The sequence below is a fragment of the Embiotoca jacksoni genome, unplaced genomic scaffold, assembly GCF_022577435.1.
Source record: "Embiotoca jacksoni isolate LCO1_2020_lvr unplaced genomic scaffold, fEmbJac1.0.p SCAF_11, whole genome shotgun sequence".
Classification (NCBI taxonomy): domain Eukaryota; kingdom Metazoa; phylum Chordata; class Actinopteri; family Embiotocidae; genus Embiotoca; species Embiotoca jacksoni.
In genome coordinates this window covers 9669737-9691864 of record NW_027185241.1, presented here as the reverse complement: position 1 = coordinate 9691864, position 22128 = coordinate 9669737, and the positions used below count along the sequence as shown (strand labels likewise).

At 40.5% G+C, this 22128-nt stretch overlaps 1 protein-coding gene across 1 annotated transcript; it reads left to right on the top strand.

Annotated features, from left to right (window-relative positions):
- Positions 1-1130: 1130 nt before the first annotated feature.
- Positions 1131-22053, top strand: st14 (ST14 transmembrane serine protease matriptase). The gene is made up of 19 exons (XM_069143047.1): positions 1131-1329; positions 7584-7731; positions 8378-8538; positions 9733-9803; positions 10328-10500; positions 11196-11231; positions 11771-11999; positions 13304-13443; positions 13593-13696; positions 14111-14220; positions 15117-15247; positions 15741-15845; positions 16625-16732; positions 17041-17154; positions 17640-17759; positions 18232-18412; positions 19325-19593; positions 20190-20326; positions 20469-22053. The coding sequence occupies exons 1-19, from the start codon at positions 1303-1305 to the stop codon at positions 20628-20630; spliced, it is 2526 nt and encodes an 841-aa protein (XP_068999148.1). The 5' UTR covers positions 1131-1302; the 3' UTR covers positions 20631-22053.
- Positions 22054-22128: the final 75 nt, after the last annotated feature.

Sequence of the window (22128 nt, the reverse complement as noted above, 5' to 3'; positions counted from 1 at the left end):
CAAACATGCCTTAAAGCTTCGTAACAACTTCTTGAAGGGCCAGAGAAGACCAAGGAGAATTGCTGACTGTCATAGACTTTCCTTCACAGTCATCTGGCCTCGGACCCACTGAACATTTATGGGGGAACTTGAGGGCCGAGAAATCCAAACACAGAGCTCTCTGGGACAGATCATGGTGAGATAACATTATCCGGTTATCAGGTTTAACGCAAACTTACCCATGCAGCTTGAGTGTTTGTTGATATTAAAACAAAGGAAATACGTAGACCAAATACCACAATATTCTGAAATTCATGTACATGTTATTGAGATGATATCATTTATAATGAAAACTGCATTAAATTATAAATAAAATAATAAATGAACGCAAAATAGAAGTAGTTTCATTAGATGTGTCAGCCTTTCAGACCCATATGTTGTATGTGTATGTGTGTGCATGCAGTACTTCTTTGACCTGCTTAAAATCATTCCAGTGACTTATTCTGAGGGGGGGAAATTGTAGAGCATGCCATATAGTATGCAATCAACTGACTTTTATTATGACCATTATTGGGCCAAAGGTTGACTGAGTAATAACCACATCCCAGTCAGTAAATAAAATACAATTATGACATATGAAAATACTATGAAGCGTCCATGTAAGTATTGTAAAGCATCAGGAAATCTGTAGCCCTTTTTATTATATATACAGAATATAAACATAACTTAGCCTACATTTTAGACTAATTTGCAATTTAATGTACTTTCCACACAGGCTACTTGGTCACAGAATGACAAAAATCGGAGTACTTGGCAGCAACATCCACAAATGGTCAGCAGGGGGAACACATGTAATGAAAATAAAGGGGGAAAAAAAAACCACTTCCTCCTGCAGCAAGTCCCCAAATGGAGAAGCGGGTGGTTGAATAAAACCTGTATCTTTAACACTGCTAGAGAGAACACAGGGACATTTATTTGTATAATTGGTCTTACGGTTCATTGAAGGGCATTGAAGGGTATTGAAGGAGGGTCTGATTTCTGTAGGACAGCTACAGCTGCTGCAGGTGCTGCTCTGGGCGTGGTTTATATCATAGGTGTGTGAGGAAAAGGTCGGTCAGGTGTTGCAGCATTTCCAGCCCGCGACGGTACAGGAAGAGACCACTGGTACTTTTTTTTAAAACTTCAAATACGCCTTTTTACTCGTCATTTAAGACAATATTTTCGTAACTTCCTGCACTTTCGTTTGTGAAGGAAAACAAAGTAACACGCCAAAAACAGTTGTTTTGGTTCCCCTTGGTTTCCTGTCGGTTTTCTCTCTTGAAGATGAATTCTGCCAGATATGAATATGAGGTGAGTTTTGTCAAATTTGACGCAACTGTTTATTTATTTAATTTGAACGTCATCGCTCGTGACGGTATATGTTGTTTTGTTTCACCCAGGTTCACACTACATAACTAAAGTTTGCTCTGGGCCTAGATCTGCTGCTGTTATACTGCTCTCTGTGGGAGCTGTGTCCATAACACGATTACATTTACAGTGATTCATTTAAAATCCTTCCTCCTCAGACATTTGGCCTTTGATAGCCTTTCTGTATATTACCATAAGTCGCCTACATTTCTGGGCCGCACTCAATCTTGAATAAACATTCACCCTTTGAATAAATAATTTAAACATGCACTTCTGGAGTGTTAGAATGGGTCCTTCTGTGTTCTTCATTTTGGCCAAAGACAGACTTTAAAATAGGAAGTTTTGAATTTGATTTCAGCAGGAGTCAGGGAATTGACCCTTAAGGTTGTTTACAGTGAGGTTGCACTTTAGAAATAATATAATTCACTAAATTAAACATAAAAGCCAACTACTGGAAATGTAGGTTATCACATTCTACATTCTCAATTTCTATGTTGTCCTTGCTCTCTTCTACACATCATTTTGTTATTATTTACCAAACAGTAATTTCTGGGTGTCACTAAGGCACCAGGTCAGATGAGGGAATCACACTTATCAGTCATCAGACTTATTTACCTTTTAGAAGATACTTTTTATGTTCAATTTGGGTTTCTTCAAATACAGAAAACAATTCTTAAAGCTGTGTGACTATTGTTTAAGCCTGTGATTATTCTGGATCTGGTAGATGCTGTACCAAGGGGAGTGGTTGCGATAGGGATAGAGGCCTAGAGACATACTGTGTCAGTATTAGTAGCTGGTACAAACTTGTCTTTTTTTTTTTTTTTATTATTTTTTTATGTTTTCCGATTGTATGGAAGGGGTTTGGTTGAATGTCATTTACTTTGGTAAATCACTCAAACCGAGGAACTGGGTAGCCTGCGTTGGTGGAGTCACATTCAAACTCTTCGGTAGAAACACCCATGTAGCAACTATTCAAGATCTACAGCAGTGTCTCACTTCCATTGTACCACCACACAACAGGGTGGGGTGGCATCAGTGGCACAGCTGCTGCCTGCTCGTCACATTCACACTGGTTTGATGATGAAGGCATATCGTTGTTTTAGGAAGTGAAAGGCTTTTTTTGTAGTGTAACATTTAAGCAGACTTGTATGTTAAGTGACAATAGGATGTGAAAACTACCGAAAGCGTATTTTGCCTCACCTATCGGTCAAATTCTCCCAGAACAGGCATACATTATGTAAATATTCAGACAGTTCTTGTTATTTCATACTGTAATCCAGTCTTCTTTTAGACTCTCTGCAAAACCAGTGGAGGATGTGGGCGTAAAAAAAGTGACAGACAGCCAAAGGTGAACTCCTCTTTGCAAAGAGATTCATTAATGGTTACAAGGCATCGGTCCGTGCTGCTCAAATTTGCCAGCCCTACATCATTTTTTTGACAGCTTCATGGAAAGTGTTTGCTCCTGGGTAAATGCACATATCTTGTGTACCAGTTAGTTTACTGCTGCTAATATGAGTGAACAGCATCAGAAATCAGGCAAAAGAAACTATTTTTCTTTCTCAGTGTAGAGACTATTATTAACAGACTTAAAATAATCTGTAGCATATTGTTATACTATCTCTCGCATTGCTCAGAGATGCCCACAGTATAGGGTATTTGACACAAGTGAACAATAAAAACACAAAACTTTATTTAAATGTAGCCAAACATCCATCAAACCATATAATGGATGCAGTTAAATTTGATAGAAATCAGCACGTATAAACGTTGTCATTCAACACCTTGACTGTTTTCATCTTTAAGCTGGGACAGATACTTGTCTTAAATTACATAAATGTATTGGGTGAAACTGTTGGTAACTAAATATTTGATTACTCACAGACAATGAGGTCATTTTTAGACACTGAATCAAATGGGAATACTGTGGTTAATGTAGTCGGTCTGTTCTCTGCTTATGTGGTGACTCAGCAGAGTCGTCTGTAAATAATTCTTCAGGCAAGGCCACGCTGCTTTTCTTTTGTATTTCAGCCCACATTTCTAAAGCGGCCATGTTGAAACTCAGCAACCAATGTGAAGTGAATGCAATGCTAAAGTCACATCTCTTCGTATTGACTCCACTGAATGACACATTCCAATTAAAAGTTGATCCTCTGTAAAGTTTAACAGTTCTATTCAGTTTTACGCAGGCTTTATGTGCACTTTGTCAGACCTTTTTAGCCACTGTCTGCATCTTTGGGGAGCGAATATGCCAGTGGGCACTATCTGAACTTCTGTTCTTCCTTCAGTCTTCCTCAGTTGTGTAGTGAGAAAGACGCCATGAGGGTTGATTTGTTGACTTACTTGTTCCCAACCTCATGCTCATACACAGCTGCCTGGCTGGACCTGCAGCACACAGTAACAAGCGAACTGCTAAAAATCTGCTCGGGGCTACTGTCAGGTAGGAGATGTGTGTAGGAGTTTCTTCACTGAAAGTTATCGCTGTATGATCTTGTTGGACCCTGAATTGCTCTGATTTGTTGTTATATTTCTTTGGGCCTTTTGGTTGCAGTACCAATGCGCATGAGAGTTTTACACAGGGCAATGCCAACAATTTTACACTTTACTGTTTCAAGTCTGTTTAGAGGTCCTGGGCAATATGACTGCATGTGTGCAAAACGTTGTTTGAAGCCTTTTGTATAGGATCTGCATGAAATCTGATGAATTGCCTCGAGTCATGTCACTTGAGTCAGCATTAGCTGAAAACTGAAGTTTTAAGCAACAAAAAGTCTGGGTGTGTGGAGGTAAAAAGACGTGGCCAGCCTGTCTTCATCTCCGCTCGAGGTTATCAGCTTGAGGCTACATTAGCTGCTAATATTGTAACAGTGAATCTGCATTGTGCGTAATTAAGCCTTCAGGGTTGGACAAGAAGGAAAAATGCATTCAATAAATTAAATAATGTCTTTGGTTGTGCTTAATCCACTGATTATTTTTTTTAAAAGTGTCCATTTTGAATGCAACAGTGTTATGCCGGTGCAATGCTAAATGGGTGGAACTGAACCTTCCTGCAAGGCCTCAGATGTTGTGCTGTGTGATACTGTGACACTGCAGTGATGTTGCTGCTCTAAAATGGGCCATGACCTGACTGGCTGATTGGCTGAGATATAAAATTAAGTTGTTTTTTTTCAATGTAGAATCCCAGAGGCCCCTTTTTTTTTTTTTTTTTTTACACCAAACATTTGGATTTGTCACGGTAAAGGAAAAAAAAACAGCAGTGTGACAGATAACGTTAGTGATGGCTCTGTTTTTTTTTCCAAGTGCCCTTGTAAATCGTGATGGTGAGTCAGGATACGCAATACCAGGTCCCAGAAATGGAATTTGGCCTTCACTGATTTCATTATTTACACCTGTGCGTTTTCTTCTGTGAGATGTCAAAATGTTGTCTGTGGAAAAAAGCCTATTGGAGAGCTTTGTTTGTGATCATAGTAACTACAGTGACTGTATATCAGCAAAGGTTATCAGATCTGTGGCTAAACTCTCAACTTCAAGGGTTCCCATTTGCTACATTAGGGAAATGAGGTATGGTTGCTTGCCTTCAAAGAAATTAGGAAGGTAAAAGTTAGAGGGTGGCTGGAAGGGAAGACATCTTTGTCTGTCACAGAAAGGCACTTGGGAGTCTGCAACCCTCCACACCAACTGAAGTGGAGACAGTTTAGGAGATAATGGAGCTGAGAAGGAGAAAAAAAAGTTTCTCACAGAGCTCAGAGAACCGAGTCACAAACCAGTTTCACACTATGGGATGTTTTTTCCTCTAGTGTTGGCTGTGTTACCTATTCATTAAAGCAAGTGTGGCTGAGTGCTTAAAGCTTGAAGATGTATTTAAATGTTGGAAATGATACAGGTGGCATAAGCACCAACTACTACTACACTGATTGTATTGTGTTTGTTGTGCATGTACAAGTAAATACAGTCATCAGATAAATGTAATTACATAAATCAAAATATATACAGTCAGTTAAAAGGGAAATAATCAAGGTAAGTGCTATAGTACTTTGCAGTATGAGAAATTGTTGTCAGTGAAGTTGTTGAAATTACACGGCTCACAACAGTCCACTGCTTATGGGTGAGCTGCTATTTTAGCCACACCTCTCAGCCTTGTTAACTTGTTTCCTACTTGTCAGGCAGGTTCGACTACACAGGAATACTCCGTCGCAACTGACTGCACGTGTTTACCAGCGATGTTTCAGCCCAGATTTGTTTTCTCGTCAAACATTAACAGTTTTATTTAGCGTCAGCATGTTGTGTCTTTTCTTCATAATTCAGTGCTGACTGACGGACTGACTACTTTCCATTTAAAGATAGCAAAGCTGACTGAGCTGGTATGAAAAAAAAATGCAGCACATAGTTCAAATATGGGAAAGTATTTCTTTCTAGTGGTGAAGAATGGAATATGATGAAGAGTATGTAATGGTTTTATTAGGCTGTGATCAGGGTGACTGATAGAGAAGGACCCTGGAGCACTTGCTGACCCCATATCTAATGATTCCTCTCATTCTGGCCCATGATTGCGGTTACAGATTCCAATTAGAAAGCATGTGTGGAAGCCTGGGCTGGGCAAGAATAGGCCTTAATTGCCGTGAGTTATCATCCAGACTCATGTAATTGAGCCCCCATCTTAAGGGGCAGCCCATCTGACAAATTGATTTAATACCAAAGTGATTCTCCATCCCTAATGGCACTCGGGCTTCTTCACTCATGGCCTGCAGGCACTGAATTCATTGTGTGTTGATTACTAACGGGCCTGAAACCTTTTCTCTCAGTCCACCCACTTTAGAGAGCTCAACAACAGACACGCATACAGTATTGACAGCCACACACAGCCCAAAGCCCCATGCCCATATTCTTACTCTGTGAGGTTCGCACGTAGCCATCGTACGATGGAGATATGAGTGTGGTAGCTGTCACATTTACTAAACAGGTTTTGCCAGTTTTTGCAAACGTATAGAAGCTGCGTGTTTGAACTCGTAACGCTTGGAACATTGTGTAATGTAGTTCACATCACATTGTGCAATTAAATCATGCAGCAGTTTTTAACCCCTGCCTTTCGGTGCAGTCTGTTTGTTTGTCAGCAGGATTACAGAAAAGACCCTCCCCCAGTTTTCATGATATTTTGTGGAAGGGTGTAGCATGGACCAAAGGGGAACCCGTTATATTTTGGAGAGGATCCAGCAATTGGCCAATTAAATGCCTCTTAAAATCTTGAAATGGCTTTAAAATTGAAGTGACAAAACATAGGCTATTGTAGAAATACGCTGACTCCACATTCAGAGATGTCAGTAATCCTCAGGGATACGCATACACTTGCTCAAGCTCAATAAAGCCAGCAGTAGTTATGAAGCACTTGAGGACAGTGGTTTGATCGAGGAGAACAACAGCTGAGATATGAGGCTTCAGCTGGGCACAAACATATTTTGACATCTTTCTAATTGTTTTGGAAATACATCCAGACATATATAATGATTGCAGATGGAGATTTGCATATTATATAAGAGTGAACTCTTGGCCTTGGCAGAGGCTCTCCGAGTACTCTTTAGTTTATTACAGTAAAACTGTTCTGTCTTCCTCGATTACACTGAGTCGACTTCTTTTTAGACTCTTCATGGCAGCGGGTCAGAAATATTTTCCTTCTAAAGTTTTAACAAGTTTAGACATAGAAAAAAAGTCCTGGTGTCAGAGAGTATTTTTCACTTCTGTAAAGGGAATGGTGTGTTTATACAGTTTTCTTTCTAATGTCAGTCATAGAAAATTCCATCTAAGCTCACTTAGGAGCTCAGCTGTTTATAGAGAAGAAAATGATCTGAGGCTGAACGCTTTCAAAGCAAACACGTGTATTGTTTATGTTTTCTAGATGATATACACACAGATTTACAGATACATCTTTTGGAGGTTCTCAGTTTACTACCATGATGAATTTATTTGCATAGATTGAGGATGGAATAGTTATGTAGCCAATACATTTTCATGAAATGGGATTTGTTCAGTCAAAAAACATCTGTTAATGAACCACTTCTGATAGAATAATCTGTAAATCTATTTTAAGGTTTGGGTAAAATTTAGGTTCCCTGTAGTTCACAATGTCAAGGTTCTCCATGTTCTCCATTTAGGGCATGGCGTACTTCTTGTTTGTTTGCTGACTCTGTTTTTATATTTTTCTGCTTTAGGGCCGCAATGGCCATCTTGAGCGGATCGACTTCTTAACCAGCAAAGAGAAGGTGCCATCGAAGCGGAAGACTGGCATCCTGATTGCCGTTCTTGTGGCGTTTCTCATTCTTGCAGCTGTTGCAGCATTTCTCATTTGGTTTTTTGTCTGTGAGTATTTAAAGCTTTCCGATAATAAATCATCCAAGCTAGATATTGGGAGTACAGCACTGCGCTTTTATATGCTTGGGTAAATTAAAGATGAAGATAATTACCACATGCTGGACGATCTGTGAGCATTTCTGTGCATAAATCAAAGTTATTCCTGATAGAATTAGATGAGAAATTCAGATATTTGCATTGGTAACATCACTTACTACCAAGACAGCCATCATAAACTGTAAAGTGGATCATTTACACCAGCTGTAAAGGCACAACTCTTTGATACAAGAGTGCAAGAGTGGCTTGTTTGGACTTTGTAATTTCCCATTAGTGTTAGCCTATTTGACAGCTCTGACGTTCTCCTTTAATAATGCAAAGGAGAAAAATGTCGGAGTCCATGGCACAGCTGTCTTGTCATTTACACATGCAGAGTCTGATGAAAAAGGCCTCTGAAGTCTTGATAAACACCATCTTGATTCAACTGGCTGTTTTAATTGCTCTGCGAACCAAACTGTCTTCAGTGAGAGATTGCACAGTACAGCTTAAGACAGTGCTTCAAAGCCAGTTAAAAAGTTTTCTCTTTCATCAGAGGCATCCATCTCGTAGCATTTTGTTGATCAAACACTTAACTCTCATCTGCCTCTCTCCTCCCAAGTCAGAGCTGCTGATTCAGAAGCCACCCTCAGTAAGATGGTCAGCCCGTCAGTACAGGTCTTCAGTGGGCACATGAAGCTGGGTAATATGCCTTACGACCAAAAGCTGGAGGACACCAACAGCCAAAAATTCAAGAATTTGGCGGGAAAGTTGGAGGCAATTGTGAGTCTTACACCTAAAGATGTTCTTTTCCAACTATTGTTAATTTTTCTAACATGTAAAATGCTATTGTTATCTATTTTGAGCTGAGTATTACACCCAGATCTCTTCTCTTGTTAAGGATTATCTCTGGATGTTGTTTGCTGACGTAGAAATAATTTTTAAATATGTCCCTCCCAGTACGCAGAAACTGCTGAGGGCACATTTGCGTCGGCGGAATAAAACGCTGTGCATTCCCTGAGTAATTCCCTCAACAGCATCTCCTATTATTGGAGGCAGTGGAGATGTTTGTAGCACCACTTAGAACCATGTTGGTAAAAAAAAAGAAATGCTTCGCTCAAACCCATCAAGCACACACTTTCTCAGTAAAAAGCTACATTAGTAAGGGTGATAGGTGAGAATTAGAGTGGAAGTGGTGGACAGGAATATTGGCTGACTAGACAATTGGGGGAAAGCTTTGTGATATACGAGGTTCATGGAACAAAAAGAGAAGCTTTTAAAGAATAAATCCAGATATCTTTGCATGGCAGGTAGAAGTAGTGTACAGCTTCAAGTAAACAGTGCTTTGCTGCAGTGAAGCGTCGTGTTTAACTTGTTGTCCCATGACTTTACACTGTAATCTGTCACCACCTGTCTGTGGAGTCCTGGAGAATGGTGCTGTTTGATCTCCTCTCTTTCTCCTAGATGGGATTCATATTTCATTTTTCTGAATCGAAATTTAGAAATTAACTTTTTGAATATGGTCTTGATATTTTATTTCATGATAATTGACCACATTGTTCTGTGAACAATCATTTTCAATATAAATAGAAACTTCTTGTGTTCTGCAGCTTGTTCTTTTTCCATGTTGGTGTTACCTTGAGGGAGATTCAGTAAAACTTGAATGCTCTGACTTTTTCCTACCAGTTGGTGTATTATATATCCTTCAGTTTTTTTTTCCCACAATCAGCACTTGCTGTGAACTTAGCTAACACTGCAAGTTTAATATATGGTTGTGACCGAGTATGACTGCAGCCCATTTTTTTCTTTTTCTTTTTTTGACACCGCTCACTGCAGCTGAAGGTTAATTGAGAATTGCGTCATGTGCTATCATGGAAGGCAGTTTTTATGTTAACATGTTAATTTGTCTGTAGGCACACAATCCTTGTACATGTTCTGTTCAAAAAGAAAAAAAAAAAAAACTTTTTTTCTTCACAGCTGAGCGAAAACTACAAGAAAGATCCACTCCTTGCAAAATACTACACAACATCTGTGATCACTGCATTCAGGTATCATTGAGCTCTTCTATTTTTTTTTTATTTTTTTTTTCATACCACTAAACAGTCAGCTGTAATGCTTGTGGAGACTTTTTGTGAATAACAACAGCTTCATGCTAAAACTTATGAGGGAAAAACTTTGCGGCACCAACCTCCTAAGGGTTGGGAGTTTCAAGCCTGTTGCATTTTCTAACAAAGGTTAGATGTCTGTTGACATGTGAGCACATGTTTGTGTAGTATTGCATTGTCGTGAAATATGAATCAGCAGTTGCAGTAATTCATGACAGTTGATGCCCCATGTAGTCATGCCGTACTTATACAGGATGTGAACAGAGCATGCAGCTTCTGCCAGATGGCAGCACCAGCAGCAATTCACTCTTATAAGTTGATTCAATTTGGCTTTTGTGATCTACAATAACCCAAATTACACGTTTCACCAATGTTTGCTTCCTCTTGAATGTTGAAGCTTGTTAGTGAATGGTCTCTCTGTGCCTTCTTCCCACTCTCCATCCTCTTATCATCTGTGCTTCCACCAGTGAGGGCGTGATAGGCTATTACTGGTCCCAGTTTGATATTCCAGCCAGTGACCTGGCGGTCGTGCCAGAGTTCTCCGAGGAGCGGGTGTTGGAGACACTGGAGAGTGGCATTGAGGATCAGCGCAGCATGGCAAGCAGCAGCGATGTCGAGATCAGTGAAATCACTGCCTCATGTAAGTACCACCAGGGCCAGGGGGCAAAAGATAGGCACAGCTAGGTGTTTTTCTAAAGCAGGTTCTAAAAAAATGACATTCAACAATCATCAAAGATGAAGCATTGTGAATAAAGATCTGAAAAAGGTTATTGTCATCTCCCATCAGCATTGGTATTCTGCGTGCTTTCTCTTTGTATTATTGGGGTTTGCTCTGAATTGTGCTGATAAGATGATAACAGATAAACCAGACCTCTCAGCTTGTGCTGCATCTGAGATTGCACATTTTATGCCGTTTGGATTCTCTAATGATATTAGCTTGGCCCTGGCCTGGCTTGAGACAGCTATTTTTCTTCATTCTGTCTTCTCAGCATTCACATTGCATTTGTCCACATCCTGGCCACTACCCAAGCGCTGGCCCCGTGACTCAGTGGTTTTGGTCCTATTTAAAATGATTTCTGTGGGTATGATTTGATGTTGCTGTCCCAGATAGTTAGACAGAGATGTATGGGCTGCTGCTGTAGGGCAAGGTGAGATGGAGCAGAAAGAGCTACACACCATCACCAGTTCCCTTAACTGCGGGGAAATGGAACAGAAAATGTGCAACCCAAATATTTTAGGCTCATGCATCAAATTCTATCAGCCTCGCAACTTTAGTGACCCATTCTTACCTTTCCTCCTGTTTCTCCACCCTCACCCCCATCTCTGTGTTTCCAGTCACAGATCCTCGCATGGCCAGGAACCCCACAGCTGGTGAGTACAGCATGTCCCATTTCAATCACTCGCAGCTGTAATTTTCCAGCTGGCTAGATGCTCACCCTACTGCCAGTCTGTAACGAATGGCTGGCCAAGCCTGTACTGTACATGTGCTGCTCCAGTCGGAGATTGAGAACCCTGTATCAGGCCAGGGCGAGTTACTCACTATGCCCGACACTTTTCTTTGGCACTGTCTGGTGATTTATAACATTTCGATGATTAGACGATTTTATATTACATTACCATAGTAAGTGTACTACCCTTACACCCATACACATCTATAGCATAAAAGGTAGAAAAACTCATGATTACATAGAGTTCAGATAACATTATTTGTAAAGCAATGTCATTGCTTTGTAAAATTAAGAATCTAGATTCTGTTTTTACTGTCAGTATGTCTTAAGAAAATAAAAAAAAAGTATTTAATGAAGATGATATAGGACTTGATGTTGTTTTGGCTTTAATTTGCCATTTATAAACTACTGTTTCTCAGGATGCCCACACCCATTGTTTGACATAATCGTCTTTATTCCCAGAAGAATGTTTCTACCATCTGGAGGCTGACAAAGCGACGCGCAAATTCTTGTCTCCGGGGTACCCCACAGGCTACCCCTCCAAGTCTCGGTGTCAGTGGCAAATCCGAGCTACGGAGAACAACGCCATATCTGTCAGTTTCCCTTTTTTCCACATCGAAGATGACTGCTCCGATGATTTTGTCTCGATTTATGACTCTTTGAGTCCTGACGATTCACAGGCCATCACGGAGTAAGTAGGGCTGAGCATGTCCAGAGGGTTTGGGAGACATGTTGGCCATGGGACATATTATAATAATAATAATAATAATAATAATAATATTGATGCTTTAGAATGTTAAATCTTGATGGATGGATCAGACTTTACCATTTTACTATTTACAAGCGGCATACTGTCATTGCACTACTACTAGTAAATGACACGTTTCACTTAGTACATCAAATTGTGGCACATGTCACTTTCTCATTTTGCCTTAGCAGCATTTGTTTGAAAGGCTTCAACCAACATTTATCTAATTTGTTTAGCCCTGCAGTCCAGACAGAGGGGAAATACAATTCCACATGATTCCCAGAAGGCAAACCACTAGGAATCACTTTGTATTTGAGTAAAATGTTGCAGTGGGATGTGGGCATAAAAGCTGTTTTGATGTTGGTGAAACATGTTCCACTTCATTTCTTTCACTGGATTTGTGATAAAAGAAATTTTCCTTTTGCTCTGAAGCCTTCAGTGCTATGTGTCCCATTTAGTGTCAACTTTAGAGACCCCAGTGAGATTGAGTTGGCTCGAAAAGACCTCTGCTTTCAAATCTGTGAAAGGTGCCACCCTGAACCCTGCTGTACCACAGTGTGTAATTGCACTTTGTCTGTGGGGAATGAGTTGGATTCTGAAACTACAGGCTCTGAACGCAGCATCAGTTGTAGCTGCAGGCGGTTTTAAACTCAGAAACCATTGCCAAACAAATATGCGTTACCAAGCGATGCATTACATTTTTATAATGCTATTGAGTGATCAGCTTTATCCAAGGTGACATGGGGTTTATGAGAGCCATAATAGAATACTCTATAATGACATTATTATATGGGAGGTAGATGTATTGCTGTTCTTGCAGCGTCATTCACACTTCCATGGCTCTGCCGGCAGCAGTGCTGAAACTTTTTGCTAATGTACCAAATGTTTGACTTTGAAACTCCGCCTAAGCAATTTCTATCTAGTGCTGGCACATCTCTCTGTATTTATCTCTTTTTCGATTTCTCACTGCTCATCCATTGGTTTCTTTTCAAATTATTGTTTTTCTTAGAGCATCTTAATGCGCTGGAGTTTTAATGCTTCTGACTACAGAGAATTACAGCTGTATTTGTGATCTATAAGTGTTGCACTAGCTAAGGAAGATTAGACTCGATCTATAAAATGCATCAAACACTTGGAGAATGCATGGCAGTTGTGTTTGCTACAATGTTGTTATGAACACATTCTGTTTCTACAATTGTGCGTGCGTTGTTTACCACCTTGCTTGACTGCTCATTGTTCTCTTGTAGGAAGTGTGGTCAGAGGCCTCCCTCCAACCCTCTGGAGGTGGTGTCATCCGGCAACATAATGCTGATTAACTTTATTACTGATAGTCATGTCCAGAGGCCAGGCTTCGAGGCCCACTACAGAGCGATTCCCATGATTGATGGTAATTAAGTAGATATTAACAGTACTTAACATCATCCATTTGCCAGCAGCATTCTGTACTATATCAGCTACATTTGTTGAGTTCATTTTGATCTTTGTACAAATGATAATTTTGTGCCACAATGTGAATAAATGATGTGTGCATTTCAGTGAGAAGATGTGGTGGCGTCCTCACTGAACAGGCAGGAATCTTCACCTCCCCACTTCATCCCAGCTTCTATCCTCCTGCCGTGGACTGCAATTGGACCATCAAGGTTTACAACATTGCCTCTCTCCGCGGGCCCCCTCCTCTGCCCAACTGCCCCCCCTCCTCCTCCCACTCACCTCCTCCTCCTCCTCTTCCTCCTCCGCCATCCTTAGCCTGCCATGAGAAGAATGCCGAGGCAGCAGTATAGAAGCCAAGCTGTTCAGTACCTCTTCTATCTTCATCTGTCAGACCGCTGTTGCTGCTGCAGCTCCAGCTGAGCTGCAGTGTTTTTTGCAGAGTGTGTTTGTTATGTGTTTGTTATGCATGTGCCCGTATGTGTGCCCGTGTGTGTGTGCCTGCAGCTTGTATGCTTGCATTTACATGGGATAGACAGGTCTTTGTGTCTGTGTGTAGGTGGAGGAGTGACATGCATGGCAAATAAGGTTGTTAGGAACCAATCACCTGTTCTTCTGCACTGTAGGTCCCTGCTGGGAACCAGGTGCGGGTGAAGTTCAACATGTTCCGCATGAAAGAGCCAGGGGTGGACACCCGCATTTGTCACAAAGACTATGTGGAAATTATGGGAACCAAGTAAGGAGTCAATACTCATTTAAATGACATGCAGCATCTTGTGTGAATTACTTGTCTGGGAGTGTATGCATTCAAGGGACATTCCAGCTTGTACAGCAACAGTAAAGTTGTATTATCGTACGAAGGGTGGGCCATATGGCCCTAAAATAGTATCACAATGTTTCAGGGTTGATTTGCAAAAACAGTATTTTTGAAGGCATGTAAAAATACTGAAAAATATGGTCTTATTTTCAATGAAATACAATTGCAATGCAACAAAATCAGGGTTTTAGTTTTATATGTCTGTGTAAACTCAACCATTTCTCTCAGTCCTTTAGTTTGTAACAACATTGGTAACTCAGACTAAGATTCAGATCCTCTTTTATATATCATGCATTATTACATCACTAAGTTGGAATATTGCCATCATCACTAAGATTTCTTTAATTACAAATTATACTGATATTATAATGAACAACACAATTGTTCTCAGCCAGTTAAAGAGCTAAAAAGAAGTCGGACTGTACAAGAAGCACATACAAAGTGGTCTAATAAACAGACGTACTGGCTTTGAACAAACCTTCAGGTTGGCCAAATGTGTCTGTAAGAGGAAACAAAGGGGAAACCGTCTTCTTTGACATCCATCTCATTTTACACACCAACTTCTTAGTTTAACTTTAAACAACTTTTTCCTGCACAATTGATGACAGTTTAAAGTGTTCTGACCTAAAATATTTCAGATTCTAAACTGTTGGTGTGTTTACAACTCGTCTGGCTGCTCATGCTTTTTGCCCCGTTGCACTTTTTTGTAACGCGGCTGCATGTTCCTCAATATCAGCAATTACTTTTTCATCAAAGCAACTAGAAGTACAAAAATGAAACTGGGTTTTGCTTTAATAGTTGGTTTTACTTCCCAGGTATTGTGGAGAAATGTCTTCTTTGGCTCTGACCAGTACCACCAATATCCTAATTGTGAGTTTCCACTCCGATGAGTCCTACACTGACAAAGGCTTCAGTGCACAGTACAGCGCCTACGATCCCGCAAATCGTGAGTTCAGTCTTGTCTCTCATCCAAATTTACACAGAACTTGTCAAGATGGGTGACATATTACAACGTGACAGTGACACCCTTAGCCTTCCATTGTAGAGTAGACAGGAAGAGTAACTGTGTAGTCAGAAAGACGAGAAAATGGTGGCTGACTGACAGTCAAAGAGAGCTGTTTAGTGATAGAGGCTTAGAAACTGCAGCAGTCAAACTCGAGAGCAAGACTAATCACCAGAGAGCTTGTTTATTGGGTCTATTTTATTTGCCACTGTCAGTCAGGAGCACAGCGCTTTCAATACCCTGTGCTCTTTATGTCATCTCCCAGTTTGACTAAAATGGATTTATAATTGCTCTGATGAACAGGGACAAGCATTGGCAACATGACAGATGTTGTGAACATACTGTCACCCCCTCCCGCTCAATTCGTCATCATCGTCTTTCTTTTCATTCTTTTTTTTCCTCTGCTGCCTCTCTCGTTTCTGTTTTATGTGAGCAGCTTGCCCCAACAAATTTGCCTGTGCCTCTGGCATTTGCATCGCAAAAGAAATGAAGTGTGATGGCTGGAACGACTGCGGTGATATGAGCGATGAGATGAAGTGCCGTAAGTTCCCCCTTGACCCGGTCACACGTGTCTTGCCTTTTCTCCCTGAACTCCTATTCCAATCATCTCCTATGTCCTCCTCTCATTTCCTAAAAGGAATAGTTTGACATTTTGAGAGCCAACTCCTTGCTTTCTCGCCTAGAGTTAGATGAGAAGATACCACTCTCATTTCTGCCTTTTAAATATGGCCAGCAGCCAGTTAGCTTAGCAAAACTACTGGAAACGGGAGAAAATCTCACCTGCATCAGACCAAAGGCTACAAAATAAAAACCTCAAGCTGTGTGTTATGGGTAAGGTTATACCTATCTTGTCTTCACCTCGCACTGCCTTGTTTTTATATTCTTTTTAAAATCAATGTCAATTTATTATCAATATCTCATTTGTAATGTATTTCTATGTCAAGCACTTTGAACTTATTTGTGTCTGAATGTTGCAACATAGATAAACTTGCCTCAAGGATGCTAGACTCCAGCTAATGGGCAAAAAGCAGTCTACAGCTAATTTAGTTTTTTTTTTACACACATTAAATTAACTAAATATAGCACATTATTTAATGACCTTTAGAGGTGTTGGGCAGAGCCAGCCTTTACAGTCCAGTCTTTGTGCTGAGCTAACTGGCTGCTGTCTGTAGCTTCATATTCTGCAAGGAAGAGGACAAACACATTTGTCAAAACACAGCTCCGTTGATTTGTGTTGTTGATCATCTCATTTTCAAATCCCCGATAGGCTACGTACATTTTCTTGAGTTGCATTGTCTGATTGAATCTCTGCTGTTTCAGACTGTGGGAAGGACCAGTTTTCTTGCGAGAATGGTTTGTGCAAACCGAAACTCTGGGTGTGCGATCGTGTCAACGATTGCGGAGACGGGAGCGATGAGAAACAATGCAGTAAGTGTCCCCCTCTCTTAAAGCATCCTTTAGGGGACTCTAACCCCAGTTAATGCTGGGCTAATTGTGCTAACATTAAATGCACATCACTGCTAATGTGGTGATCACTGACTCCTGGGCTGTGTACAGTCATTACTTTATCAGTAATGGACTTTGTTTGACGCCTCGCCCGATTTGCTCCACGTCCATCCAGACACTTAATCATATGTGGTACATGCAAGAAGAATGGAGACCGATGCTAATGCGTACCGTAGCCGCGCCGTTATTTCGTTGTAATTTCCTTCCTCACTATGTTTCATCGCCTGCAGATTGCGGGGAGAACGAGTGGCAATGTGGTAATGGGAATTGTTTGCCCCAGGATGTTGTGTGTGACAATAAGAAGGACTGTGAAGATGGAAGCGACGAGGCCTCTTGTAAAACCTGTAAGTGGCTACGCTTATTCTCTTCCCAGCTCAATGCACACTTAAAAAAAAAAATCACCAGAGATTTTTAAGCATGTTACACACACCATTAAGTAATTAACCACCAACAACAGCTCCCGTGTAGTTGCAGGTTTAACAAAGATGTTGCACTGAAGACTTTATTCTGAACTCCAAGTATTTTTTTATTGCACTGTTTTTTTCTTTCATTTCCTCCCCCTCTCCACTCCACTTTTTATCAATTTCCCTTTCACTCAGTAACAGACACACACAAAGGGCACTCTTTCATTTCCTTTTGATTTTCACTTCTGTGAATAAAGAGGGATATTAGACCTCAACCCCAATCAATACGCCCAATCAATGCAATCTCTTCCTCAATCACTCTGTATTGTGCATTCAAGCCTCACTTTGAAGCCTCGCTGATTGCATAGTATTTTACTGGTTAGAAATGTTTTTTCATTTGGGAACCTGTCTCCATCCCGCTGTAGCTCCTGGAATCTGTTCCGACTACAGCTTCAAGTGTAAGAATGAAGACTGCGTCAACAAGGTGAATGCCGAATGTGACCGCATCAACGACTGCTCTGATAACTCGGACGAGGCCGACTGCGGTAATACATGTTTTAATTTCTTTCCCCTTTACAAAATTCAGCGTTTTAAAAATTTCAAAAGTGGACCTAATCTTAACATTCAAACTAGATTATAGAGGCAGGGTTGAACTGCGCGCTGGGCTGTCTGTTAGAAAAGAGCCCCGGGCCCTGACTGCTTTATTTATTTCATCTTTGAAAGCAGTTCTTGTCATCTCTGAAGTTTTTGTTTTTTCCTCCATTTAAGCCTCAGGGTGTGTCTGTATTTTTTTCTCTCTTTTTTTTTTTTTTTTTTTGATCAGCTAATATGCCAGTATGCCTTATTAAGATTCCAAAGAGTCATAGTAGCATTCACAGCCAAGGTCGGTGTCATGATGGTTCCAAGTCAACTTAATCTCATTTTCAGATATTTCTCTCCGATCATTCATGCCAGTTTCACCTTGTATTGTGCACTCCAACACCTCCCTCTTTCATTATATTTTCTGTTGAATTACAGATTGTGGCACCAGGCCTTACAAGCTGAATCGAATCGTCGGCGGGCAGAACGCTGAGCTCGGGGAGTGGCCCTGGCAGGTCAGCCTTCACTTCATGACCTATGGACATGTTTGTGGTGCCTCCATCATCTCTGAGAGGTGGCTCCTTTCTGCTGCCCACTGCTTTGTCACCAGCTCCCAAGAGTGAGTCACAGATCCATATCACATACACATGTACAGAGCAGGACTATGCTGTATATTCCCTTTTTAGATCTTACTATTCAATCTTCTCAAATGCATTCACCTGGATAGAAATAGAACTGTGCGCAACAGAGGAGTATTTATACACACATTGCCTGTAAAATTATGGAAAACTTCCCCTGATACAATGGGGGGAAAAAAAGTGTTCCTACATCTCATCCATGAAAGCATGAAGCTGTATTCATCAGAGTGGCCTGTAGGTGGTGCACTAACCATGCTCTTCAACCTTAGCCACTATTATGATTTAACAGGGAATGCCTTTATTCTCATGGGTTCACAGTTGCTGTTGATAGTTGCAATACAAAATGTTGTTATTTAAATGTGTTCATTGTGTATTTGTGTGTGTGTGTGTGTGTGTGTGTGTGTGTGTATGTATATATATGTGTGTGTGTATATATATATATATATATATATAAGTATACATATACATATGTGTATATATATATATCATATATTGTATCATATATATCATATATATGTATATATATGTGTATTATATATGTATACGTATATATATGTATATGTGTGTGTATATATATATATATATGTATATATATATATATATATATATGTATATATATATATATATGTGTGTATGTATGAAAATATGAACATTTTATGTAGTCCAATGCAATCATGCAGTGGCAAATGTAAAAAAAAAAGCTTACGATGTACAGTTCTTTTTTTTTACACTGTTGGAGTTTTAGTTTGACAACTTAACACCAAAAACGAACAAAGCAAAACATAATCTAACCTTAAACGTAGCACATGTTGCAGGGCTGTTGTGCTAGATTGCATGCATCCACCTGGTCCTTACATGTAAATAAATAACATCTTGATACTGCTTCACCACAGGAACCATGTTGCATCCAACTGGCAAACCTACAGTGGCATGCAGTCCCTGTTCAAGCAGGATGGCATACAGCTCCGCCCATTGAAGAAGATCATCTCCCACCCGGATTACAACCAGATGACCTTTGACTATGACATTGCACTGCTGGAGCTCAGATCGCCACTGGAGTTCACCAACACCATCCAACCCATCTGCCTACCCGCTTCCTCCCACGTCTTCCCTGCAGGCATGTCCTGCTGGGTCACAGGCTGGGGCGCGCTCCGAGAAGGAGGTATTATGCATGAATTGGTGATTCTGGGTAGAACTGTAGTCTTTTTTTCGTTCTTTTTTTTCCACTGTAAGTAATTATTATTATTATTATTATTATTATTCCTGCTTGGGATATTTATACTGTTATTCCTCGATTATGGGTGACCCACTCTACCACTGTTTTTCCTTTTTGCATATCCAACTTGCATCAAAATTAAGGCATCCCACTCCTCCCCCATCCTTCTCACAGTGATCTATTCATCTCATTCCTTCATCTTCTTCCCCTGCCTGCCTTTTCCTTCCCTTCATCTCTTCCCCATTTCATCCTGTCTACTTCCTTTCCTTCAGTGTCCCTCCCATTTCTTTATCTCTCCCATCATGACATACATTCTTTTCCGCTTCATCCTGCCTACCTTTTCTCTCATCTTTTTTTCATCTGTTCTATTCAATTAAGCCTTCTTTTCCATATCCATATATCACTGCAGACGTCATCTCCCCTGGGAAGCCTCTTAAACCTTCATTAGCTAACACTGATCCGACCCATTAACACCTTTGAAGTTAGTGGTGAACACAGAGGTCACATGCCAGAGTGCTGACCCCATTGTCGTGCCCTTGCAGGTCAAAAGGCGCAGGTTCTACAGAAGGCATCAGTGAAAATCATCAATGACACAGTGTGTAACGTGGTCACGGAGGGCCAAGTCACCTCCAGGATGCTCTGCAGTGGATTCTTGGCTGGAGGAGTTGACGCATGCCAGGTGAGATAGTGCAACAATTTCACCAGAAAAGAATAAAAAGGACAATGGCCTGATACAGATAGGCTTTCACTCCCATATAATTATTGTGCTCTCACATCTAAAGCCAGTCTCATAAGCGTTCTCCCTCGACTGTGCTTACCAGGGAGACTCCGGAGGCCCCCTGGTGTGCTTCGAGGAGAGTGGGAAGTGGTTCCAGGCCGGCATTGTGAGCTGGGGTGAGGGCTGTGCTCGTCGTAACAAGCCCGGTGTCTACTCGCGCGTCACCAAGTTGAGAGAGTGGATCAAAAAGGAGACAGGAGTTTGACGGCGTTGTGAGGAACAGGGAGGAACGCCGAGCGGGGAACATCATAGTGTTAAAAATAATGGAGACGGAACATTTTAGTCTGATTCACGACACGTCTCTCCTGAGATTTATTCATTTAGCAGCAGGCTGGGGATGCTGTTGCATGGACCCACCTACTCGCATTAATGACTTTAAACACTTTATTTGGTTGCCAACCACCCAATGAGCTCCTCCCATTTACACATTCACAAATAAACAGACTTATATTTTGTATAGTTTTTAAAGGAGTTCATTAACACTGTCTTTTACCCCATTTATTTTACCACGATTTGTCCACTTTTAATTCAGATTCAGAATATGACTAAGTGTTTTTCTGAGTACATTATCCTTCCCTTGTTTAGTTTTTTTTTTTTATTAAGCCTTAGTATTATATATTTTTAAACTGGTGAGATGCCTTTATCCTCTTGCTGCAGTGAATGTTTTACATTGCCAGTAGGCTCATGCAGTTAATAGCTTTACTTTTGGGGTTTTATATGATAAATAGAATTTTGACAAAAACTAAAACGAAAGAAAGGAAGAAATTACATCCATGTCGAGGCATTTTCATATCATACGAAACTGAATAAAAACTGCTGCTTTGAAGGTAGAAAATGCATTAATCAATCTATGTTTTGCTTTGGAAAATGGCCAGCAATGAGGTATATCAGATTTGTAGTCAGCAGGCTAAAACAGGCAAAAAAAACACCAGCATGGTCCTTGTAGAATGAGACTGGAGTGATTCCTAAGTTTTTGATGATCTGAACAGGCATCCTAGATCAGTATTTGTACTTCATATTTACAGATGCTTACTGGCCTTGCCAGGTCTGTGAATGATTTGCCGAAATATTAAACTCAAAAGGGAGGGATGAGGATTAGGCCCGGTCGACTTTTGCACTGGTCTCTAGTTAAGTTCAGGGTGATTGGGGTCTTCGATCACACGCACCTCAGAGTCAAAGTAAATCAGCAGGGTTTTCACCAGTTGCCAGAGCAATGCAATCCATTCGTATCCCTATGAGAGTTTCCTCTCACAGCTTGAACAACATATTTGACTGGATGGTTTCCTTGGACTTATTCTGGAACTGTTAAATCCTAGATAAGCATACCAAAGATTTACATAAGTATTATTGAAGGGGAAAAAATTAAGAAATTATTGTTGAAGATGTCACTCAACTGGCCTTTTTTTGTGAATTCTATAGAGACTGTTAAACTATGCAAGAATAAATGTGTATTTTCTCAAAGTAGGGAGGCCTCAACTTTTAAATCAAGGATATTTTCATTTTACACTTTAACTGGGATTTCGATTATGGCCTTACTTTATATCCTTTCCTTGTTTGAGTGTGTTTGTATGGTTTTTTTTTAAAGAAAGAGTCAAGATAATAAAAATATTTTATCTGATTCCACAGGACCTAATTGCATTACCTGTATCATTTGTCTTTGATGGGATCTTGTTTTGTATTATGTCGTGCATAATAACTGCATG

Coding starts and splice junctions, on each gene's coding strand:
- st14 (XM_069143047.1), top strand. CDS start 1,303: ATGAATTCTGCCAGATATGAATATGAG. Junction 10,501..11,195: donor CAGTGAAATCACTGCCTCAT/GTAAGTACCACC, acceptor CTGTGTTTCCAG/TCACAGATCCTCGCATGGCC. Junction 17,760..18,231: donor CTCGGACGAGGCCGACTGCG/GTAATACATGTT, acceptor GTTGAATTACAG/ATTGTGGCACCAGGCCTTAC.